Source organism: Natrix helvetica, assembly GCF_964273705.1.
Source record: "Natrix helvetica genome assembly, chromosome: 9".
Classification (NCBI taxonomy): domain Eukaryota; kingdom Metazoa; phylum Chordata; class Lepidosauria; order Squamata; family Natricidae; genus Natrix; species Natrix helvetica.
The window spans coordinates 16,084,320-16,103,907 of record NC_138560.1 but is presented as its reverse complement, the minus strand read 5'-3'; the positions used below and the strand labels follow the sequence as shown (position 1 = coordinate 16,103,907).

The window sequence follows — 19,588 nt, the reverse complement described above, 5'->3', positions numbered from 1 at the left end:
GAGATTGCCAGGGAGGGCAGACAATTTTTATGTAGGCTTTCTCCTCCAGGACTCAAACCCATGCAGTGGCGAAATTCTGTGTTGCTGCAATGTCCACAAGAAAAAATTGGTTACAGAATTATAGCTGTCAACTTGTACCAACTTTTTGGAGAGATCTCTAACGATTTTTGGAACACTATATTTACTCACATACATAGGTTGACTCCCTCTTCTTTGAGATATCAGAACACTGCTATCTTGTCTCCCCTGAAATATCAGAACACTGCTATCATGTCTCCCCATGTGAACTAGGGAGTGACCCTAACAGTTTGAGAACATGCATTTTCTTAACAGGGATGTTATTATCCACTATTAGTGTCAGAACTATTTTTTTTAATATATTGCAAAAATGTCTATTGCTGGTCTATGACCGTAATAAAGGTATATTCTATTCTATTCTATTCTTGGCTTATCCTTTCAGAGGCTAATATTCATTTTCAGGTCATACCTCCTTATATCTTTTCCTTTTAGGTCATCATTCACAAGCTCTTGAGTATGTTCCACCCGCGGCCCTTTGTGAAAACTCGTTTTGCTCCTCAGGGAGCAGTGGCCTGTATTCAAGCTGTAGCAGAGTTCTACTACAAAATAGCCTTCAGGTAAAGTAAAGGTAAAGATATCCACGTCCTGTCATGTCCGACTCTAGGGGGCCGTTCTCGTGTCCATTTCTTAGCTGATGGAGCCAGCATTGTGCAAAGACATACCTGCATAAATAGAATATAGAATAACAAGAGTTGGAAGGGACCTTGGAGGTCTTCTAGTCCAAACCCATGCTTACGCAGGAAACCCTACACCATTTCAGACAAATGGCTATCCAACATCTTCTTAAAGACTTCCAGTGTTGGGGCATTCACAACTTCTGGAGGCAAGCTGTTCCACTGATTTATTGTTTTAACAGTTAGGAAATTTCTCCTCCGTTCTAGGTTGCTTCTCTCCTTGATTAGTCTCCACCCATTGCTTCTTATCCTACCCTCGGGTGCTTGTGGGGAATAGTTTGACTCCCTCTTCTTTGGGGCAGCCCCTGAAATATTAGAAGACTGCTATCATGTCTCCCCTAGTCCTTCTTTTCATTACACTAGACATACCCAATTCCTGCAACAGTCCTTCATAGGTTTTAGCCTCCAGTCCCCTAATCCTCTTTGTTGCTCTTCTCTGCACTAGAGTCTCTACATCAGACTAGACTCTTTCTAGTCTCAACATTGTTTTTACATCGTAGCGACTTACCAAGGCAGTATAAAGTGGTATTGACACTTCACGTGATCTTCATTCTATCCTTCTATTAATGCAACCTAGGACTGTGTGGGCTTTTTGGCAGCTGCTGCACACTGCTGGCTCATATTTAAATGGTTCTCCACTAGGGTTCCAAGATCCTTCTCACAGTTGCTACTATTGAACAAGGTACCACATATACTGTACCTGTGCATTTTGCCTGTGTACCACATATACTGTACCTGTGCATCAAGGTGCACAGAACCCTGTTACCTTCCCGCCAAAGTGGTACCTATTTATCTACTCACATTTTGCATGCTTTTGAAGTGCTAGATGGGCAGAAGCTGGGGCAAGGAACAGGAGCGCTGCCCTTGGGTCTGGAACCTGGGCTGTCAGCTCTCCAGCTGATAAGCTCAGCTTCTTTAACTGCTTAGCCATCCCACCCCCTTCAGATATAGTCCCCCAAGAGAAAAAAGGCCATATTCAGTGTGGGGCATGGAAGGAATAGGTGTGCAAGTATGTAAGGGTAGATCTGAGCGTGTTTTGGTGCAACTGCAGGTAGAACCATTTCATCCTGTTGCTTAGAACTATCTAAAGCAGGGGTGTCAAACTCGGGGTGTCACAACGGCATCACGTGACGTATCAGGATTTCCCCCCCCTTCGCTAAACTGGGCAGGGGCGGGGCCAGCCTGTGACACATCCAGCCCATGGGTTGCGAGTTTGACACCCCTGATCTAAAGGAAAAACACCACATACATTATATACGTGACTCCACAACCTTGATTCACGAACTGACCGCTTTCCAAAGTTACAGCCAATCTGAATTGTTGGCCATCTGTTTTCCCTGAATGCTTTTCCTGTCAAACTGAGAACTGATGACCTTGCTGAATTTTTTTTAAAAGCCTTAAAACATATTGCAATTGTTTTTCATGGTAGATAGATATAAGGTTGTTGGTGTTTTTTTAAGTTTGTGATCTGTTTGATGTTTATGCTCTATTTCAATTGCTCAGAGGCTTCCGTATTGAAGGCTCTTAAAATGTAATCATCAACAAAGAAGGTCCAGTCGGTTTAACTTTTAATTCAACGTTAAATTTAGCTTTCTTTGTCCCGAACAGATTGAATTGTTGGGATGTGAGTATTCCTCCCACAGTGCCATTTAAAGGCCATGTACTTTAAAGGCCTTCTGTTGCTGGCTTGTCAGATCGAGAATAATCGTCCTTGCGGATTGATTCCTCAGCGGTTGTTCTGAACTCAATGTAGGAACAGTCCTGCTCATTGGAATCATGTGTTACTTATGGGTACAGACAAGCAGTTCCCATGTGGTAGGGAGGGAGTGTTTCATGTGCCAGTGAAATTGATCACCTTCTCAGCTGAGCATCTAGCCAACCTGCTTTGCATGGAAATAGACTCTGATTGGCATCTCCAAAAAGGTCCGTCAAAAATTCCAGCCTGATGTTCAGGAGAGTGCCAGTCCTTGTACAGCCAACAATACTGAGCAACCATTTAGTTTCCCACCTCCTAAAACAGGGGTCTCCAACCTTGGCAACTTTAAGCCTGGAGGACTTCAACTTCCAGAATTCTGGAAGTTGAAGTCCTCCAAGCTTAAAGTTGCCAAGGTTGGAGACCCCTGTCTTAGAAAGTGGGAACCTTCGTTCAGTCATTTAGATCTACTATTGATAATGTTTGTCCATCGTGTTCGAAGAGGACCTTGACATCTAACAGGTTGTGGGCCGTCCACGATGTGTCCGCAGGTGGCTGGTAAGGCCTATACAGGCACGAAATGTTCTGCCACATGTTGGGCAGAAATGTGTGGGCACCACTGTTGCAGCATTTGCAGCTCTGGCTCTGCGGAGTGCCTCGCTTCTCTTGTGCTATGGTTGTCCTTCTGTCCTCAGATGCCTGGCAGCCTTGGTGGATCGGCGTGCGCCATGTGGATCGATCTTGTGCCAGGGTTTCCCAGGAGGTGGTGTCGATTTCCAGGGACTTGAAGGAGGCTTTCAAGGTCTCTTTGCATCGCTTCCTTTGTCCCCCTTGAGATCGCTTTTCTTGAGACAGCTCACCATAGAGGGGCTGTTTGGGGATGCGATGATGGTCTGGTATCCTTGCAACATGGCCTGCCCAGTGTGTCTGGGCTTTGATCAGCAGGGTGTGAATGGATGGCAGGCCTGCTCTGGAGAGAACCTCTGTGTCTGGCACCTTGTCCTGCCACTGGATCCTCAGAATTCTATGGAGGCAGGTCATGTGGAAGTGGTTCAATTGCCTAGCGTGCCCCCTGTATACAGTCCAAGTCTCACTGCCATACATCGGGGTAGTTAGCACTGCTGCTTGGTAGACTTTGAGCTTTGTACCAGGGCTTATCCCACGGCGGTGCCACACATTGGTCAATAATCTGCCAAATGCAGAGCTTGCCTTGGTGATTCTGCAGTTGACCTCAATGACAAAAGTGACCATAGATCTACTATACCTAAGCAAGACGAGCTCGACATGCATAACGGTGTCATTTTTGCAATTGTGGGTATGTGACTGGCTCTGTTACACATTCCCCAGGCAGTTCTGTGACCTCCTATAACTCCTGGATCTGGATGGATTTGCACTTATAAATCTTTTCCCAGAGTAGATCAAGCTAAGTGACCGATGAGAAATAGACAGTGCAGTTTATTAACTCAGAAGGTGCCTAACAAGAGAGCTAATGTTTCATGGACGAGAACGTAGAACTCGGCTTAATAGCTAACAGGCCGTTAAAAATAGAAAGAAAAACCCAAAGTTACAATTGCATGCTTCATGTAGAAATGTTTTCATTCGATTTTGGGGGCCCCGCAGATGCTACCAACTCCATTTAAAACAATCAAATCAAATTAAAATAACAAACACAATCATTCAATTAAATTAAAATAATAAAACACAATCGTTTTTAAGTACACATAGTGCAGAGTAGGAGCTTTTAAAAAAGCACCTTCTTATAGGCAAAGTCTTCTTTTATGGTTTGAAGGCGAGAAGCACCATCAATATTGTATGTATGAGAGGGCAGACTATCCCACCCAGGTAATTATTTCGTATTAATGGCAATGCTGGGAATTTACCATAGTGGCAAACGGGAAGCTTCTGCAGCTGTCTAAGCCAGGGGTGTCCAAACTTGGGAACTTTAAGACTTGTGGACTTCAACTCCCAGAATTCTGGCTGGGGAATTCTGGGAGTTGAAGTCCACAAGTCTTAAAGTTCCCAAGTTTGGACACCCCTGGTCTAAGCCAATACAGATGCATGTCTTGGTAAATGAATCATGTGAAGAAGTCCCCCTGTTTAGCCTGGGGGTCACCAACCTTTTGAACCTCAGGGACCACTAAATTCATACTTTTAAATCCCATGGACCACGAATATGATCTGCCTAGTGACCGACTGGGTGAGCATGGCAAGGTGGTCGTGTGACTGGGGGGGGGGGGGCATGGCCAACTCGATGTCATGTCGAGAGGTGCTTTGCCAGCCTCTATTTGCCCCTCCCCACCCAGCCTCCGCTCCACGCCCGAGCTCCTTAGGGCCCCAACAGGAAGCAGTTGTTGGAGCTAAGCAGCCACCATGAGAAAAGAGTTGGCAAAACAGCTCAGTTCAAATTGGATCTGGCCGAGAAGGAGGCTCAGCAGAAGCACCTCACTGAGGACTACGAGCATAGGCTTTCCAAGCAGAGGGAAGACCTGTAGGAGTACAAGGCCAGGTACCAGCACCTGGAGGCTCAGCGGGCTGAGATGGCCAGCCAGTTCCAGACCATACAATACAATACAATACAATACAATACAATACAATACAATACAATAGTAGAGTTGGAAGGGACCTTGGAGGCCTTCTAGTCCAACCCCCTGCCTAGGCAGGAAACCTTATACCGTTTCAGACAGATGGCTATCCAACATCTTCTTAAAGACTTCCAGTGTTGGGGCATCCACAACTTCTGGAGGCAACTTCTGTTCCACTGATTAATTGTTCTAACTGTCAGGAAGTTTCTCCTCAGTTCTAAGTTGCTTCTCTCCTTGATTAGTTTCCACCCATTGCTTCTTGTTCTACACTCAGGTGCTTTGGAGAATAGTTTGACTCCCTCTTCTTTGGGGCAGCCCCTGAGATATTGGAAGACTGCTATCATGTCTCCCCTAGTCCTTCTTTCTCTTAAGCTAGACATACCCAGTTCCTGCAACCATTCTTCATATGTCTCCCCCTTGATGCAGTCCCACTGGAACAAGGCCCTCCAGCTCTTTGCCACCAGTGGTGCTTCCCTCCAGCCTTCACCCAAAGCCCCACACCAGGAGGCCAAAGCAGATCCCCAAGTTGGCATTTCTCCCCTCCCCTCCAACCTGCACAAAAAGACCACAAAGGGGGAGACTCTCTACAGCAACACAAACATTCATTGCACGTATCTGGCCCAGGGGGCATAGTTTGAGGACCTTTGATTTAGTGCAATTTAAAAAATGCAAAAAAAAAATCTGCAGACCACCAAAATGTTCTTGCAGATGACAGTTGGTGACCACTGGTTTAGCCAATTCTTGCTCATTTACAATAACACAAAATTCTTCTGGTTTACTAGGATGTGTGAATGCAGTCATCTTTATTTGGTGCCGATGAGGGAGGATTCATTTTGTGAAAATAAAGGGCTTCACTTCATTAGGACACAATGGCTGATTGCTCTTTTTTGGTTTCAGAATCCATGCAGAATTCCAACTGAATGAGCCTCCAAATTTCCCATTCTGGTTTTCTCCTGCCCAATTCACCGGCTACATTGTCCTCTCAAAGGATTCTTCTCATGTTCGAGAGTTCAAGCTATTTGTCCCTAATAACAGGTAAGCTTCTCCAGTTTCCAGTAACACTGATCAAGTGTTCTGACTGAGGCTTCCCAAGAGCATGAAGCAAACTCTTTGTCCCGACAAAAAAACCCTTTTATTAATTGACTGTGAATTCTGCTCATTCACATCCAACAAAGTCTTTCAAGGGAGGATTTACAGTCACAGACCTTATCTGGCAAAACTTGGCAAGGAGAGTCAAAACCCAATTAAGTGAACTAATTGTCTCCTGCAAACTCCACTCCCCTTTCACTCCTCTTTTATTTCCTCTGGGGGGGGCTATTCACCTCTGACCTTCCTCCCAAGTTGTCCCTTGTTCTTTAGCTGTTCCCTTCATCTGGGAACTCTGCGCATGCGCTCACTTCTGGCACTGACCTATTGCCAGAAGAAGATGAAACTTGGAGATGGATAAGATTCTGGAATGTCCATATGGCCTTTCAAACAAATTGCAATCATTTTTTTTAACAAGACCTTGTCTTGCTGTCAATGTATTCCAAATATTTCTAAATGCTATGTTTGATAATTGCCCTCTTGCCTTTCTCACGGGTGCCCTGCTTCATGTGAATGAAAGTTTCTGGCCTTGTTGAATACAGCTTTCCCATTTTTCTAATGACTGTGAATTTTCCCCCCCATCAGGTCCCTCAATGTAGATATGGAATGGTTATACGGTGCCTTAGAGAGCAGCAACATGGAGGTGGATATAGGATACTTACCTCAGGTCTGTAGCAAATGTGAACTAATCCTCTGTGTACGTGCATAGGCTTTCTTGTTCTTTTTCAATTAACAACAAGAACTCTCAGTCTTTTCCAACTTAGTCTGGACCATCTTTCCATAAAATGTTGGCTAAGAAATAGGAGTCATTTTCCAGCTATTCCGTAGTGATTGCAATTACTGTTATGTTTAGTGTAGCTATTGAAACAACCCCGGTTCAGAAGAAATGGTAATAAAGAAAATATTAGACTGTGCCAAAATGGACAGGCTAACGATGGAAGTTAAAGGAGAAACAGAACATTACTCAATATGTGACTTATGGTATAAATGGCTGGATAATAGGTGCAGAGGTTAGAAAATCAACAATGAAAGAAGATTACCAAATTAGAAACAAATACAGGTATAAAATATACATAAGAATATATATTGTAAGCAATAGTATTCTCGGACTGTATGCCACGATAGATTAAAATGTACAGAGAGATAAAGGTATAGAATGTTATGACACAATAATGGAAATTATGGGCATAACTATGTTGTACAATATCATGTATTTAAAAAGAGATTATACCCCGTTTCCCCAAAAATAAGACCTCCCCAGATAATAACCCCAATCAGGCTTTTGAGCACTTGAGCTAAAATAAGCCCTCCCCAAAAATATTGCAACACAGCAGCAGCCATGAAGTGACCACACTCGCTGCCTCCTGCACCTCGAAAGTAATAAGACCTCCCTGAAAATAAGGCCAAATGCTTATTTTGGGGGAGAAAAGAAAATAAGACCCTGCCTTATTTTCAGGGAAACACAGTACTATATGATTAAGAGAATAACAGTTACTATTAGGTGTATAACACCATGCATATATTTAAAAAGGACTTGATACAACCAGTATACCGCTTTTGCAAAATTGAAATTGTGATGTAGAATAAATGGAAAACGTACAATAAAAATATTTATTTTTTTAAAAAAAGAAACAACCCCTCTTTTGGGTGTCTGAAATAGATTACATCATAAGGCAATCAAATACCATTTTGGTATCCCCAAAAGTTCTTATGTCCCTGTTGCTTCGCAGATGGAGCTGGAGTCTTTGGGACCATCTACCCCCTCAGTGATTCATGATGAAAATGGGAACGTGATTGACAGCAGAGAAGGAGAACCAATTCAGTTTATTTTTGAAGACATTTCCTGGCAGAGAGAAATAAGCTGGGAAGAAGCATCTGGGAAACTGGAAGTGGTCATGTATCCATTTAAGAAAGTACGTAAAGAGTTTGACATCCTCTCAAACGTGATTAAATAATTATGACCATACTCTAAGGAATTAAAGTAATACAACTATGCAGGCCATATACCAGTAGTGAAAGTGACTTAACCCACTAACAAAACAAGCAGCTCTTTTAGCCAAAACTCACAGTACACAGTACGTTTTTTTTTATACATGCTTGGAAGTACTGGTTGAGGTCCCAGTGGAATCTGGCTCTCTTAGAATAAATGGTGTTTTTAATGGCTGTATCTTCTCTCCTTCCCTTTATCCAAATCCCTGATGCCATGGTGAAAGAAGCAAGCGACAGAAATGTTTCTAGGAGCTTCTTATCAGCAGGGAACACAAAGCCTGCGTGAAACTTAGGAGCTTGAAACAAAGTGAATTTATAGCTCAAAATATGAAATGTTAGGCAGCTCTCGTAACAGAGCTCCCCCTCTGCTGAGCTGGGGGGGGGGTGTTAATTCCAGGAGAAAATGAAATCAAAACAAAAGCTGGGGGGGGGGACTTGAACAATCGCGTCATTTTAAGACATTTGTGCATGGTTGGCTCTTAAGCAACACGAGTGCTTTTGGCTCAAGGGTTGTATCAGGCTTTGTGCCATATTAATAGAGCAGTTCCAAAGTGGGTCGGGCAGGACCCAATTTTGTGGTGTGGTTGGGATTTATAGGGGTTGAAAGGGCTCTGTGAGTCTTTGAAGAGATTTGAAGAGAGGCTGCTGCTGCTGCTGCTGCTTCTTCCTCCTCCTCCTCCTCTTCTTTTTCTCTTCCTCCTCCTCCTCCTCCTCCTCCTCCTCCTCCTCCTCCTCCTCCTCCTCCTCCTCCTCCTCTTCTTCTTCTTCTTCTTCTTCTTCTTCTTCTTCTTTATCTGTCATTGGATGTTGGCGATCATGTTGGCAATCCTATTTTTGTCCACAGCTGCGTGAAAAAGTGCTGCTGAGTTTTGTCCAAACCAGTCCCTTAGGTTTTGAAGTCATGATGTTCTTCTTCTTCCTGGACCACCTTTGCTTTCAATCTTTCCCTGGAGAATTAAGTGAAGGATGCCGTATTTTTCTGGGTGTCGCATCCCATGTCCAAAATATTCTAACTTTCGCATTTTAATGGCTTTGATGATTTTCCTTGGCTTTTCCAGGTGGCTTATCACCAACTCATTGGTGATTTTTGTCAAACCAGCTGACTGACTTAGAGGCTTAGGTGTCTTTTTTACCCTTTAACTCACTCCCCAAATACCCACACACAAAAAAGGCTGCCGGTTTTAACCTCACCCACTCAAAGGTTGCAAAGAAAGTGATGGCCTACAGGGCGCGTTTTTTGCATGCTTGGTCTTAAGAAGAACGTATTTCCTTTCGGAAGGCTTATATAGCAGGGTTGGCCAATTTACAGGCTTATGCATAACGCCAGATCTCTGTTTAACTTGAAATATGCGACTTCTTGTTAAGTGAATTGCGAGGATATTGCATACGAGCAGTTATGTAAATAGTAGTTTAACTTCCCTTGTCGGCATTAGAAGCAGGGTGGGGACTCGTTATTTCCTGAACAGGGAACCACCTGAAAATGTCACGGTTGTAAATTAAGATGGGTAGTTGAAAAATATTCCAGAAAAGGCCATTGAGAAAATCACTTAGACTCTACTGCTGAGAAAACACTGTGAATATTCCTAGGAGATTCCCAAAGGTGTTTTTTTTCCCCCCCAAAAGGCAACTGGACTTTCTTGCTTTTTCTTTGAAGACGTTTCACTTCTCATCCAAGAAGCTTCTTCAGCTCTGACTGGATAGTGGGGGATGGAAGGATTTATACTCCTTGCAGACAGCTGGTCATTTGCATCCTTTTATAGAATCGTTGAGGCTACCTGAGTTCCTAGGACAGTGATGGGGAACCTTTTAGACATCGAGTGCCCAAACTGCATGCATGCATACCTGTTGTGGCCCAGCAGGATCCGTTTGAGCTGCTGATGGACTCAGATAGCGAGGGATCATTTCAGTCTGCCCTGGATGATGTGGAAGACCCTGTGCAGGTTGCAGATTCAGAGCAGGGACCAGAGGGGCTGGTTGGCCACCAGGAAGTGCCTGAGGCATGGAGCAGTGGGGAGGATCAAAGGCAGTCAGTCCCTGATGCTAGAGTGAGAAGGGCTGAGAAACAAAAGCAGCAGCTTCGTAGGCAGGCTCACAGATGATAATTAGCACAGGTGGTTGTAGATTGGCCCCTCCCAAGAGAGCTTATAGGTGAGGCATTGGGAGGGGACATTTGCAGGAAACAACCGTTCGAATTGGTGATTGAGAAGCTCTGTGTATTTCCAGTCATGTCTGTTTCTGGGGACTATCTGTGTTGTTCTGTTGGCATGTGAGTGGTCTGGGCTCTCAGCCAAAGGACTTGCTATCTACTTCATTAAATAGTGGCAAACAGCCAAGCCTGTGTTCTGGCTTATTCACAGGTGTGGAGAGGGGGGTCAGAACACATACCCAAACTGAAAGGTGTGTGTGGGGGGACTCTTCAGTGAAGATGCTGTTTTCATTGTTTAAAGGAAGCTCCCTTTGAAAGTATCAACAAGCTTTGGTTTTTCTCATAGCCCTGATGGAGGAGGAAGACCTCACAAAAAAGTCTTCAGTAGTTTGAGAGCACCTTCCACGTGATGTGACATGGGACACGGTGGCTCAGTGGCTGAGCTTATTGATCAGAAAGGTTGGCAATTCGGCAGTTTGAATCCCTAGCGCCGTGTAACGGAGTGAGCTCCCGTTACTTGTCCCAGCTTCGGCCAACCTAGCAGTTTGAAAGCACATAAAAAATGCAAGTAGAAAAATAGGAACCACCTTTGGTGGGAAGGTAACGTTCGTCTTCAGCATTTAGTCATGCCGGCCACATGACCACAGAGAAGTCTTCAGACAGCGCTGGCTCTTTGGCTTAGAAACGGAGAAGAGCACTGCCCCCTAGAATCAGGAACAACTAGCACATATGTGCGAGGGGAACGCTTATCTTTGCCTTTACCACATGATGTAGAAAAAAAACCACATTTTTTTCTCGATAATTGTGCATTACAGGTATTCCTTAAAATCTCTAATTTAATGACCATTCAAAGTTACAGTGGCACTGAAATAAGTGACTTAATGACCGGTCCTTGCCTTTCTGACCATTGCAGCATTCCCATAGTCATGTGATCAAAATTCAGGCGCTCTAACCAGCATGTATTTAGGATGGCTGCAGTGTCCTGGAGTCATGTGATCACCATTTGCAAACTTCCCAGCTGGTTTCTGATGAGTATAGTCAATGGGGGAAGCCAGATTCACTTAGCATCTGCATGTTTTACTCAATAATTGCAGTGATTCGCTTAACAACATAGAAAAAAGGGTTGTCAATAACTCACTTAACAACCGCTTTGCTTAGCAATGGAAATTGTAGTCCCAATTATGGTTGAGGACTACCTGCACAGTATATAGGGCACTATGGCCAATCAGGAACATTCTATATGTCTCTATTTTCAAAATCAATCTCTCTCTCTCTCTCTCTCTCTCTCTCTCTCTCTCTCTCTCTCTCTCTATATATATATATATATATATATATATATATATATATATATATATATATATATAGGCAGGTGGGGAAAAAAAACTCCCAAAATACACATACACACACTGTGGTGGTAAGAAACCCCTAACACCTCTCAGGGTGTGTGTTCTCTTAAGATACAGCCTGTTGTGCCTTAATATGGCTTCTACTGTACAGCGCAGTGGAGTTGCCATGGTAATGGCTTCACGGTACTCCACAAGGGGGCTCCCTCTGGTAAGGGGGAAAATCCAACATTAGAAATTACGTTTGGTCTGGACATTTTCTCCCTATAAATAAATATCCAGGCAACGCCTGGTTATCAGCTAGTATACTATAAAGAATAGAACCCTTTAACATTTTAGCATTCGTAACAATAAATACATGAGCCAAACATCCCAAATGAGGGGTACATTCACTTCATTTTGTTTTTCAGGTTTCCTACTTTCCCTTTACCCAGGCTTTCGAAAAGGCCAAATCTGAGAGTAAACTTGTTCATTCTATACTCTTGTGGGGAGCCTTAGATGATCAGTCATGCTGAGGTAAGGACTGGATTTGACATTGGTGTGTGTTTTTTTTAAGGAGTTTGTCAGGAAGCCTGTTTTTTTTCTCCCTCCCAAGATAAAAATGTTAGAGGATGCTTACTGACAATATTAGCAAATTAGCATATGAGGTAAACATCATATACTGGTTGTTTTAACACCCTGACTTTTAATTCCATAGCTCACGAAATCCTAATTTTGCAAAGATTCTACAAAGGTGCTTTGTTTGTTAAGGATCTCGTGGTAGGTTGATTTTATATAAAAATCTCCATAGGATACGTATGAGTACAAGCCCGTATTTCTCGACCCCTGGAGCTTGAAAATGTGTGTACTTCAACTCCCAGAATTCTACCTGGTTTTACATATACTAACCGCAACCAGGATTGTATTTGCACAGCAATGGAAAAATGATGAGATTCCGTCAGATGACAATGGAATTAAGAAAATATTAGAATGCGCAGAAATGGATAGATTAACACTCACTATAAAGGATAAAGAAGAAACTGAATATTTTTTTTGATACGGGATGTATTTTATCAATGGCCAGACAACAGAAACAGACGTTAGAAAGGAGGCGACATAAAAAGAGGAAACATTCATGTGGAGAGTTGTTACAGAAGATGTTAAGTATTATTGTTATTATATTGTTATCAATATTATTGTGATGCATACTACAACAAATAGGTGGATTATGACTGTTTAAAAATAGCTGTACCCAGATCACACACTGTTTGATGGAAATTGAATGTTATATAAATAAAGGAAAAATAAAACATGGGGCAGGTGGGGAAAAAAAACTCCCAAAATTCTTGGAGTTGAAATCCACACATCTCCAAGCTACCAAGATTGAGAAATGCTGGCTTGTACTCATACATATCTTATTGAGATTTTTATATCAGCACTGCTTATTCCTTTCCCTTTTAGTATTAATATGATAATGGGCCACACATTTTATGGGTTGTAATTTTAGTACAGTTAGGCGAGAGGTGGGTTCCTATTCTGTCTGGTTCGGCCAAAGATGTAGTAACTCTGGCAGACATGTGACCGTACTGGTTCTATGATTGGCAGCGCCATCTTGATTTTCTGTTCTGCACGTGCGCAGAACAATCTTCATTAAAAAGGTGTAAATTTTATTCGTTTTTTAATGTTGTGTGCATGCGCATAATGTTTTAAATGAAAATGTTCACACGTGCGGAATGCACAATTTTTTTTTACTACCGAACCGGTAGTAATGGCGGCCGGAACCCACCCCTGAGTTAAACCGTGCATAATTGACAGACTGGATTTTATCATAGATTTTAGTTGTTATTTATTATTTTATACTAGAGTTTTTAAAAGTACATTTACTGAGTGTTTTTATTTGTTCTGGTCTCTGGTCTATGACTGTAATAAGCTGAATTGAATTGAATCTATGCTTTAGTCTAATGTGCTTACATTGAGCGAAAGGAAGCCATGCTCTGAAGAACTTAAAAAGTAAATTGAGACCAGGCAGGAAGGTAAATGTTGCAAACGGAGATAGGAAGAGGAAATGCAAGGATAGAAGGGCATACATTCAAACACTTACAAAACAAATGAGATGTTGGTACATTAGGCTATTTTAACTCAGTTTGCATATTATCTCTCATTGCTTCCAATGCCCCCTTTCTGCTTCTTTTGGAAGCCATTGGCATAATACTGCACACCAAGCTCTGCCCAAAGACTTTACTCCAAACTGCCCTACTAAGCCAGTTCAGAGTAACTTACATTAAGACAAATTGAGCTCCATCTCCTGACTGGACATCTCAAGAACCTTCCCTTCTGACAGTGCCCACTGACTCCTCTATTCAATACCCAAGTCAACGTTTGCAGCAAGGCCAACATAACAGATATCCCAGGAGATGAAAGTTAAACCAGATATGAATATGAACCACTTTACCTAAAGATTTAGAAATCTGCTCCTAAGTGTTCCTATGTTTCATCCAAAGATTTCACTAACTTCTTTTGTTGTTCCTCTTTGGGCAGGTTCAGGGCGAACTCTCCGGGAAACAGTCCTGGAAAGTTCGCCCATCCTTGCATTCCTGAATGAGAGTTTCATCAGTACCTGGTCCTTGGTGAAGGAGCTGGAAGATTTACAGGTAAGCTGCTCCTGAAATTCAGGAGGACAAGGTGGAATGGGTAACTTGAGAAGACAGGGAAGCAAATCATGTAAGATGACTGTTGCTCTTTTAGTAGTAGTTTATTGATGAATTTGTCTTGCAATCTTATCAATCCTTCCTTTTATTAGATCATGTTCTGTTTACTCCTCTGCCCTTAAGGCAGCCAGTTCTTCTTTGAATAGATCTGGAAGTTTATAAGCAAGACAGAAAAGCAGAAGTACCATCCTTCTTCGGTTTCTCAACACGTTGCCTCTGATTCTTTAAGTATTTCTTCATCCTTATGACTAGTAAGATGACCCTCCATTGCAACAAACATAAAATGCGGTCCCTAAGCCCCAGAATTTTGTCCTCTTTCTTTAGTAAACTTGTAACTGCCATAATCTATTAAGCTCCTGATGCCTATTAACATGAATCTATGTTAAATTAAAGCATCCTTGCTCAATAAAAGATGATCAAGATGTAAATTTATGAATAGTAATTAAACATGGTGGCTCAGTGGCTAAAACTCTGAGCTTGTCGATCAGAAAGGTCAGCAGTTCAGTGATTCGAATTCCTAGCGCCACGTAACGGAGTGAGCTCCCATTACTTGTCCCAGCTTTTGCCAACCTAGCAGTTTGAAAGCATGTAAAATGGAAGTAGAAAAATAGGAACCACCTTTGGTGGGCAGGTAACAGTGTTCCGTGCGCCTTCAGCGTTGAGTCATGCCACGGAGACGTCTTTGGATAGCGTTGGCTCTTCGGCTTTGAAACAGAGATGAGCACTGTCCCCTGAAGTCAGGAATGACTAGCACAGATGTTTGAAGGGAACCTTTACCTTTACCTAATTAAATTACTAATTAAAAGTGACAGATAAATAACTAACTGTAATCCACAATCCAGACTCAAACATGGATGATCCCATCTCAGTTCATCAAGTGGCCTGCAGAAGGGCTCAGTTTTCCACTTCCTAAATGAGATCGGGGACAAGTAGGATCTCTGTGGGAAAGTTGTTCACAAAAAATGGTTGCTAATATTGAGAAGTGACTCTCAGCCTCAGCCATCCCCTCACTTTAGAGAAGTGGACCACTACCAATGGCTTCTCTCAAGACAAATTGGCTGGGTCAATCAGTACCAATTCATACAGAGGTTTATATGTGCACTTTGAGTTGCATCCAGACTAATCAGAAGCCAGTGAGGACCCATATAGTCTACTCCTGGTGCCAAATACCAGCTAACATATGGAACATGGCATTCTCCAACTGAAACTTCCTGGTGGACTGCACATTGCAGTCATCCAACTAAGTAGTGAAAAGCGTGGCTTATGTTGTGGCTTAAGTGTGGCTCCCACATACATCCCTGCGGCCAATTCGCTCTCACAGGGAGGGCCTTCTCCTGGTGCCGTCCACGAGGCAATGCCAACGGGCGACACCGAGGAGTAGGGCCTTCTCTGTGATGGGCCCAACCCTCTGGAATGACCTCCCCCCCCCCGACATTAGAACCACTACTGACCTCCGCTCCTTCCGACAGAAATTGAAGACACACCTGTTCCGACTGGCTGGTCTGGCATAATTTATAACGTCTACCTCCTGGCATACACATTTTTACTGGTTTTTAGAGGGATAGTTTTTTAAATTTAATCTTATATGACATTGGGATTTTAAATTTTATACATTTCGATTTATTTATTTAGCTGTACAGTTTGGCATATTTTATCCTCCTCTCATATACGTATTTATGTAGTTATTACTATGTTTTATTTGTTGTATTTTGATACGGACTGTACACCGCCCCGAGTCCCTTTCGGGAGAGGGGGCGGTATATAAACGCTAATAAATAATAATAATAATAATAATGTTGGCGGAGTTCTCCTACTTCAGGTATGGTGAAATTTGGCACACCAACCAAGCTGACCATAGTCTGTTATCTTCTTCACCAGCAGTAGCTAGAAGGACTTCCAAATTGAGAACCTTCTCCTTCAACATTATGCTTCCAATATTGGAGCTGGCACAATTCTTCACCAGCATTTTTTTTAGAAGCTGGAGCTCCCCTAATTGAAGAATTTCTTTGCTTATGAATGAAATCTAAATAAAGTTATGTATTATATATAAATGTCATTTTTAATATTGGTTATGCCAACTCTTTTACACAGGCAAGGCTCTACAAATGAATTTGTTTTTATCTTTCAAAAACAAATCCTTCGGTCTTTCTGCTCTTGCTTATTTCCTTCCCAACTCCTCACAACAAAGCTTATGAAACAGCAGTCATGCAGATGTTGATGAATCACAGCTTCCCTCATTCTGGCTGAAGCCACCAGAATATAGAGTTGAACAACATCTGGAAGACAATCCAATATACCAGAACCAAACAAGAAGCAAACAATTGGGAAATACTCTACCATTTGTAATAAACCTTTCATGGTTTTAAAATTGTGATGCAAGCGTAGACTTTGATCTCATTTTAAACTTAAGATTTGTTTCTGTTTGAACCAAACCAAGAGCATCTTACTAACACAAGAAATGTTAAATGCGAATGTCTTTTTCAAAGGATAAACAGGATGAGGTCACCAGCAAACTTGCAGACCTTCATCTTGAAAAGTATAACTTCCCTGTGGAGATTATGATCTGCCTGCCCAATGGCACTGTGGTAAGATTCTCACTCTTGGATCTTTTCAATCACCTCTTATTATATCTTGTATTTTTCTAAACTGTGGGATCTTTTGGAATTACTTTGACTTACCCACAATAAGAATTGAGCATCTCATGTGTCACAGAACAAAATCAAATTATTTGAAGCAATGCAGTGTCCTTGCAGCCCCTAAAACAGGGGTGTCCAAACTTGGGAACTTTAAGACTTGTGGACTTCAACTCCCAGAATTCCCCAGCCAGCCATGCTGGCTGGGGAATTCTGGGAGTTGAAGTCCACAAGTCTTAAAAGTCGCATGGGACATTATAGTGCAGTGATGGCGAACCTATGGCACGCGTGCCACAGGTGGCACGTGGAGCCATTTGTCAGGGCACGCGGCGCTGCCCTGTCAGCTGGCCAGCGCGCGCTGGCCAGCTGAGTTCACCCTTTTTAAAAGCCATTTTTTGCCCTTCCCAGGCTCCAGAGGCTTTATAGGAGCCTGGGGAGGGTGAAAAGAGCCCCCCCCCCGCCACCCGGAGGCTTCAGGGACCGTCCGGAGGGTCGTTTTAAACACTCCGAAGGTGTCAGGGAAGCCTCCGGACGGTCCCTGAAGCCTTCTGAACTCTTAAAACGACCCTCCGAGCAAACTGGAAGTCACTTCCAGTTTGCTCGGAGGGTCATTTTAAGGGTTCCAAAGGCTTCAGGGAAGCCTCCAGACGGTCCCTGAAGCCTCCGGAGGGCCTCCGGGGGGGCGGGGGAGGCGCTTTTCGCCTTCCCCAGGCTCCTATAAAGCCTCTGGAGCCTGGGGAGGGTGAAAAAAGCATGTAAAAATGGGTGGGTCGTGCCTGTTGTGCGCGCATGCACACTGGGGGGGGGGTCAAGCATTGCATTATGGGTGTGGCACGCCTGCACACGAACCCCCCTGCGCTGCCCCCACTTGTGGCACACGAGCCAAAAAAGGTTCGCCATCGCTGTTATAGTGTATACAAGTATATGCAAATAGCATCTACCCTGTTTCCCCACCCCCTAAAAAATAAGACCGAAAATAAGACTTAGCATGTTTTATATGTGCACCTAATATAAGCCCTATACCCAAAATAAGCCTTACTTAGGAACCTGCACAGCCGATCACCCGCCCATTCCATCTGGTTTCCCACGGTGCCATGGCGATGAGGTGAGGTAGGGTGGGGGAGCTGCCCCACGCATCCTGCACCAGCTTACCTCAGGGCCCTTGCAGCCAGGCGATTCACACCCTGACACCTGCCTCCCAGGTGTCAGAAAAGAACAGAAAAGTATTTTCTAATAATTATGGAGTTTCTTAGTCATTCGTGTCCTGGTTGTCCCAAAGGTGCTTTTTCAAGAGGCAACTGGACTTTCTGCTTTTTTTCTTTGAAGACTTTCCGCTTCTCATCATTAGAGCTGAAGAAGCTTCTTGGATGAGAAGCGAAACGTCTTCTAAGAAAAAAACAGTACCGTTGCCTCTTGAAAAAGCACCTTTGGAGAACCTGTTTCCCCCATAACAACTGTGAGGTGAGCCTAATGATTGTTCCTTCTGTTCCAAAGGCTCAGAAATCAGGATTTGCCAAGCATCTCTAGGATGCTAAAAGTTACTTGCTCGAAAATAGCTACATCTTGGGCAGGGACATGGGACACACATACTCAGAACTACTGAAGCATTAGGATGGATTAAAGTGAAGAAATTAGCTGAAATATTCCCCAAACCTCAACTTGAAGCAGGGAGGATTTATCACAAATATTCACAGAAACCCTGAAAATTAAATATGAATATTTACTGTTAATGACTGTAGACATGGACAAAAAAAAGTTGCATGGGACATTATAGTGTATACATGTATATGCAAATAGTATCTACCCTGTTTCCCCACCCCCCAAAAAATAAGACCGAAAGTAAGCCTTAGCATGTTTTATGTATGCACCTAATATAAGCCCTATACCCAAAATAAGCCCGACTTAGGAACCTGCACAGCCGACCACCCGCCCATTCCGTCTGGTTTCCCACGGTGCCATGGCGATGAGGCGAGGTAGGGTGGGGGAGCTGCCCCACGCACCCTGCACCAGCTTACCTCAGGCCCCTTGCAGCCAGGCGATTCACACCCTGACACCTGCCTCGCGGCTGCAGCACCGACACCCATGTGCAGCAAGAGCCCATGTGGCCGCCAGCCCACTTCTTCTGCTTGCTTGTGGCAGCAACGGAGCAGGAGGCTGAGTGGCGTGCTGCGGCTGCGAGGCAAGGCAGATGTTGGGGCATGGATGGCCCGGCTGTGGGGCCTTGAGTGCGTGAGGCAGCTCCATCTCCCACCTCATGGCGACAGCACTGGTGCACCACACAGCCTCCTGCCCTGCCACAAGCAAGCAGAAGTGAGCCTCTTGTACAGGGGGGGGGGAATAACCCCCCCAATAAACCCTAGTGCTTCTTTTGGGGGCCAAAAGAAAATAAGATCCTGTCTTATTTTGGGGAAAACACAGGTATAAATATGTGATGTGGTCCACTGGTGGCCTGCAGAGCTGGCAGCAAAGTTGGACAGCGAGGAGGTCGGGGAGGAACATGGGCCAGTCCTGAAGTCTGGGGAAGGCTCGGATGAGGGCTCTGCGTCGGAGGCAGAGAGGGATTCAGGGCTATCTGGGAGTTATGTGCTGCCTCCAGAGCCTCCAGAGTCAGACATCAGTGAGGCAGAGGAACAGGCTCCCCCTGTTTCCTGGGCGTGCATGCACAGAGTTGCCAGAA

The 19,588-nt window shown here is 43.8% G+C and overlaps 2 protein-coding genes across 2 annotated transcripts in view; both read left to right on the top strand.

The window, feature by feature from the left end:
* The window catches only part of LDLRAP1 (low density lipoprotein receptor adaptor protein 1), a 632,547-nt gene that overhangs the window by 409,014 nt on the left and 203,945 nt on the right, over nt 1-19,588 (top strand). The gene's annotated exons all lie outside the window — the stretch shown is intronic.
* The window catches only part of SELENON (selenoprotein N), a 48,797-nt gene that overhangs the window by 24,057 nt on the left and 5,152 nt on the right, over nt 1-19,588 (top strand). Inside the window, exons 5-11 of the mRNA XM_081961942.1 lie at nt 511-635; nt 5,925-6,062; nt 6,699-6,780; nt 7,844-8,026; nt 12,002-12,107; nt 14,109-14,221; nt 16,765-16,863. Coding sequence (XP_081818068.1) covers nt 511-635; nt 5,925-6,062; nt 6,699-6,780; nt 7,844-8,026; nt 12,002-12,107; nt 14,109-14,221; nt 16,765-16,863 — 846 coding nt within the window. The remainder of the gene's footprint in view (nt 1-510; nt 636-5,924; nt 6,063-6,698; nt 6,781-7,843; nt 8,027-12,001; nt 12,108-14,108; nt 14,222-16,764; nt 16,864-19,588) is intronic.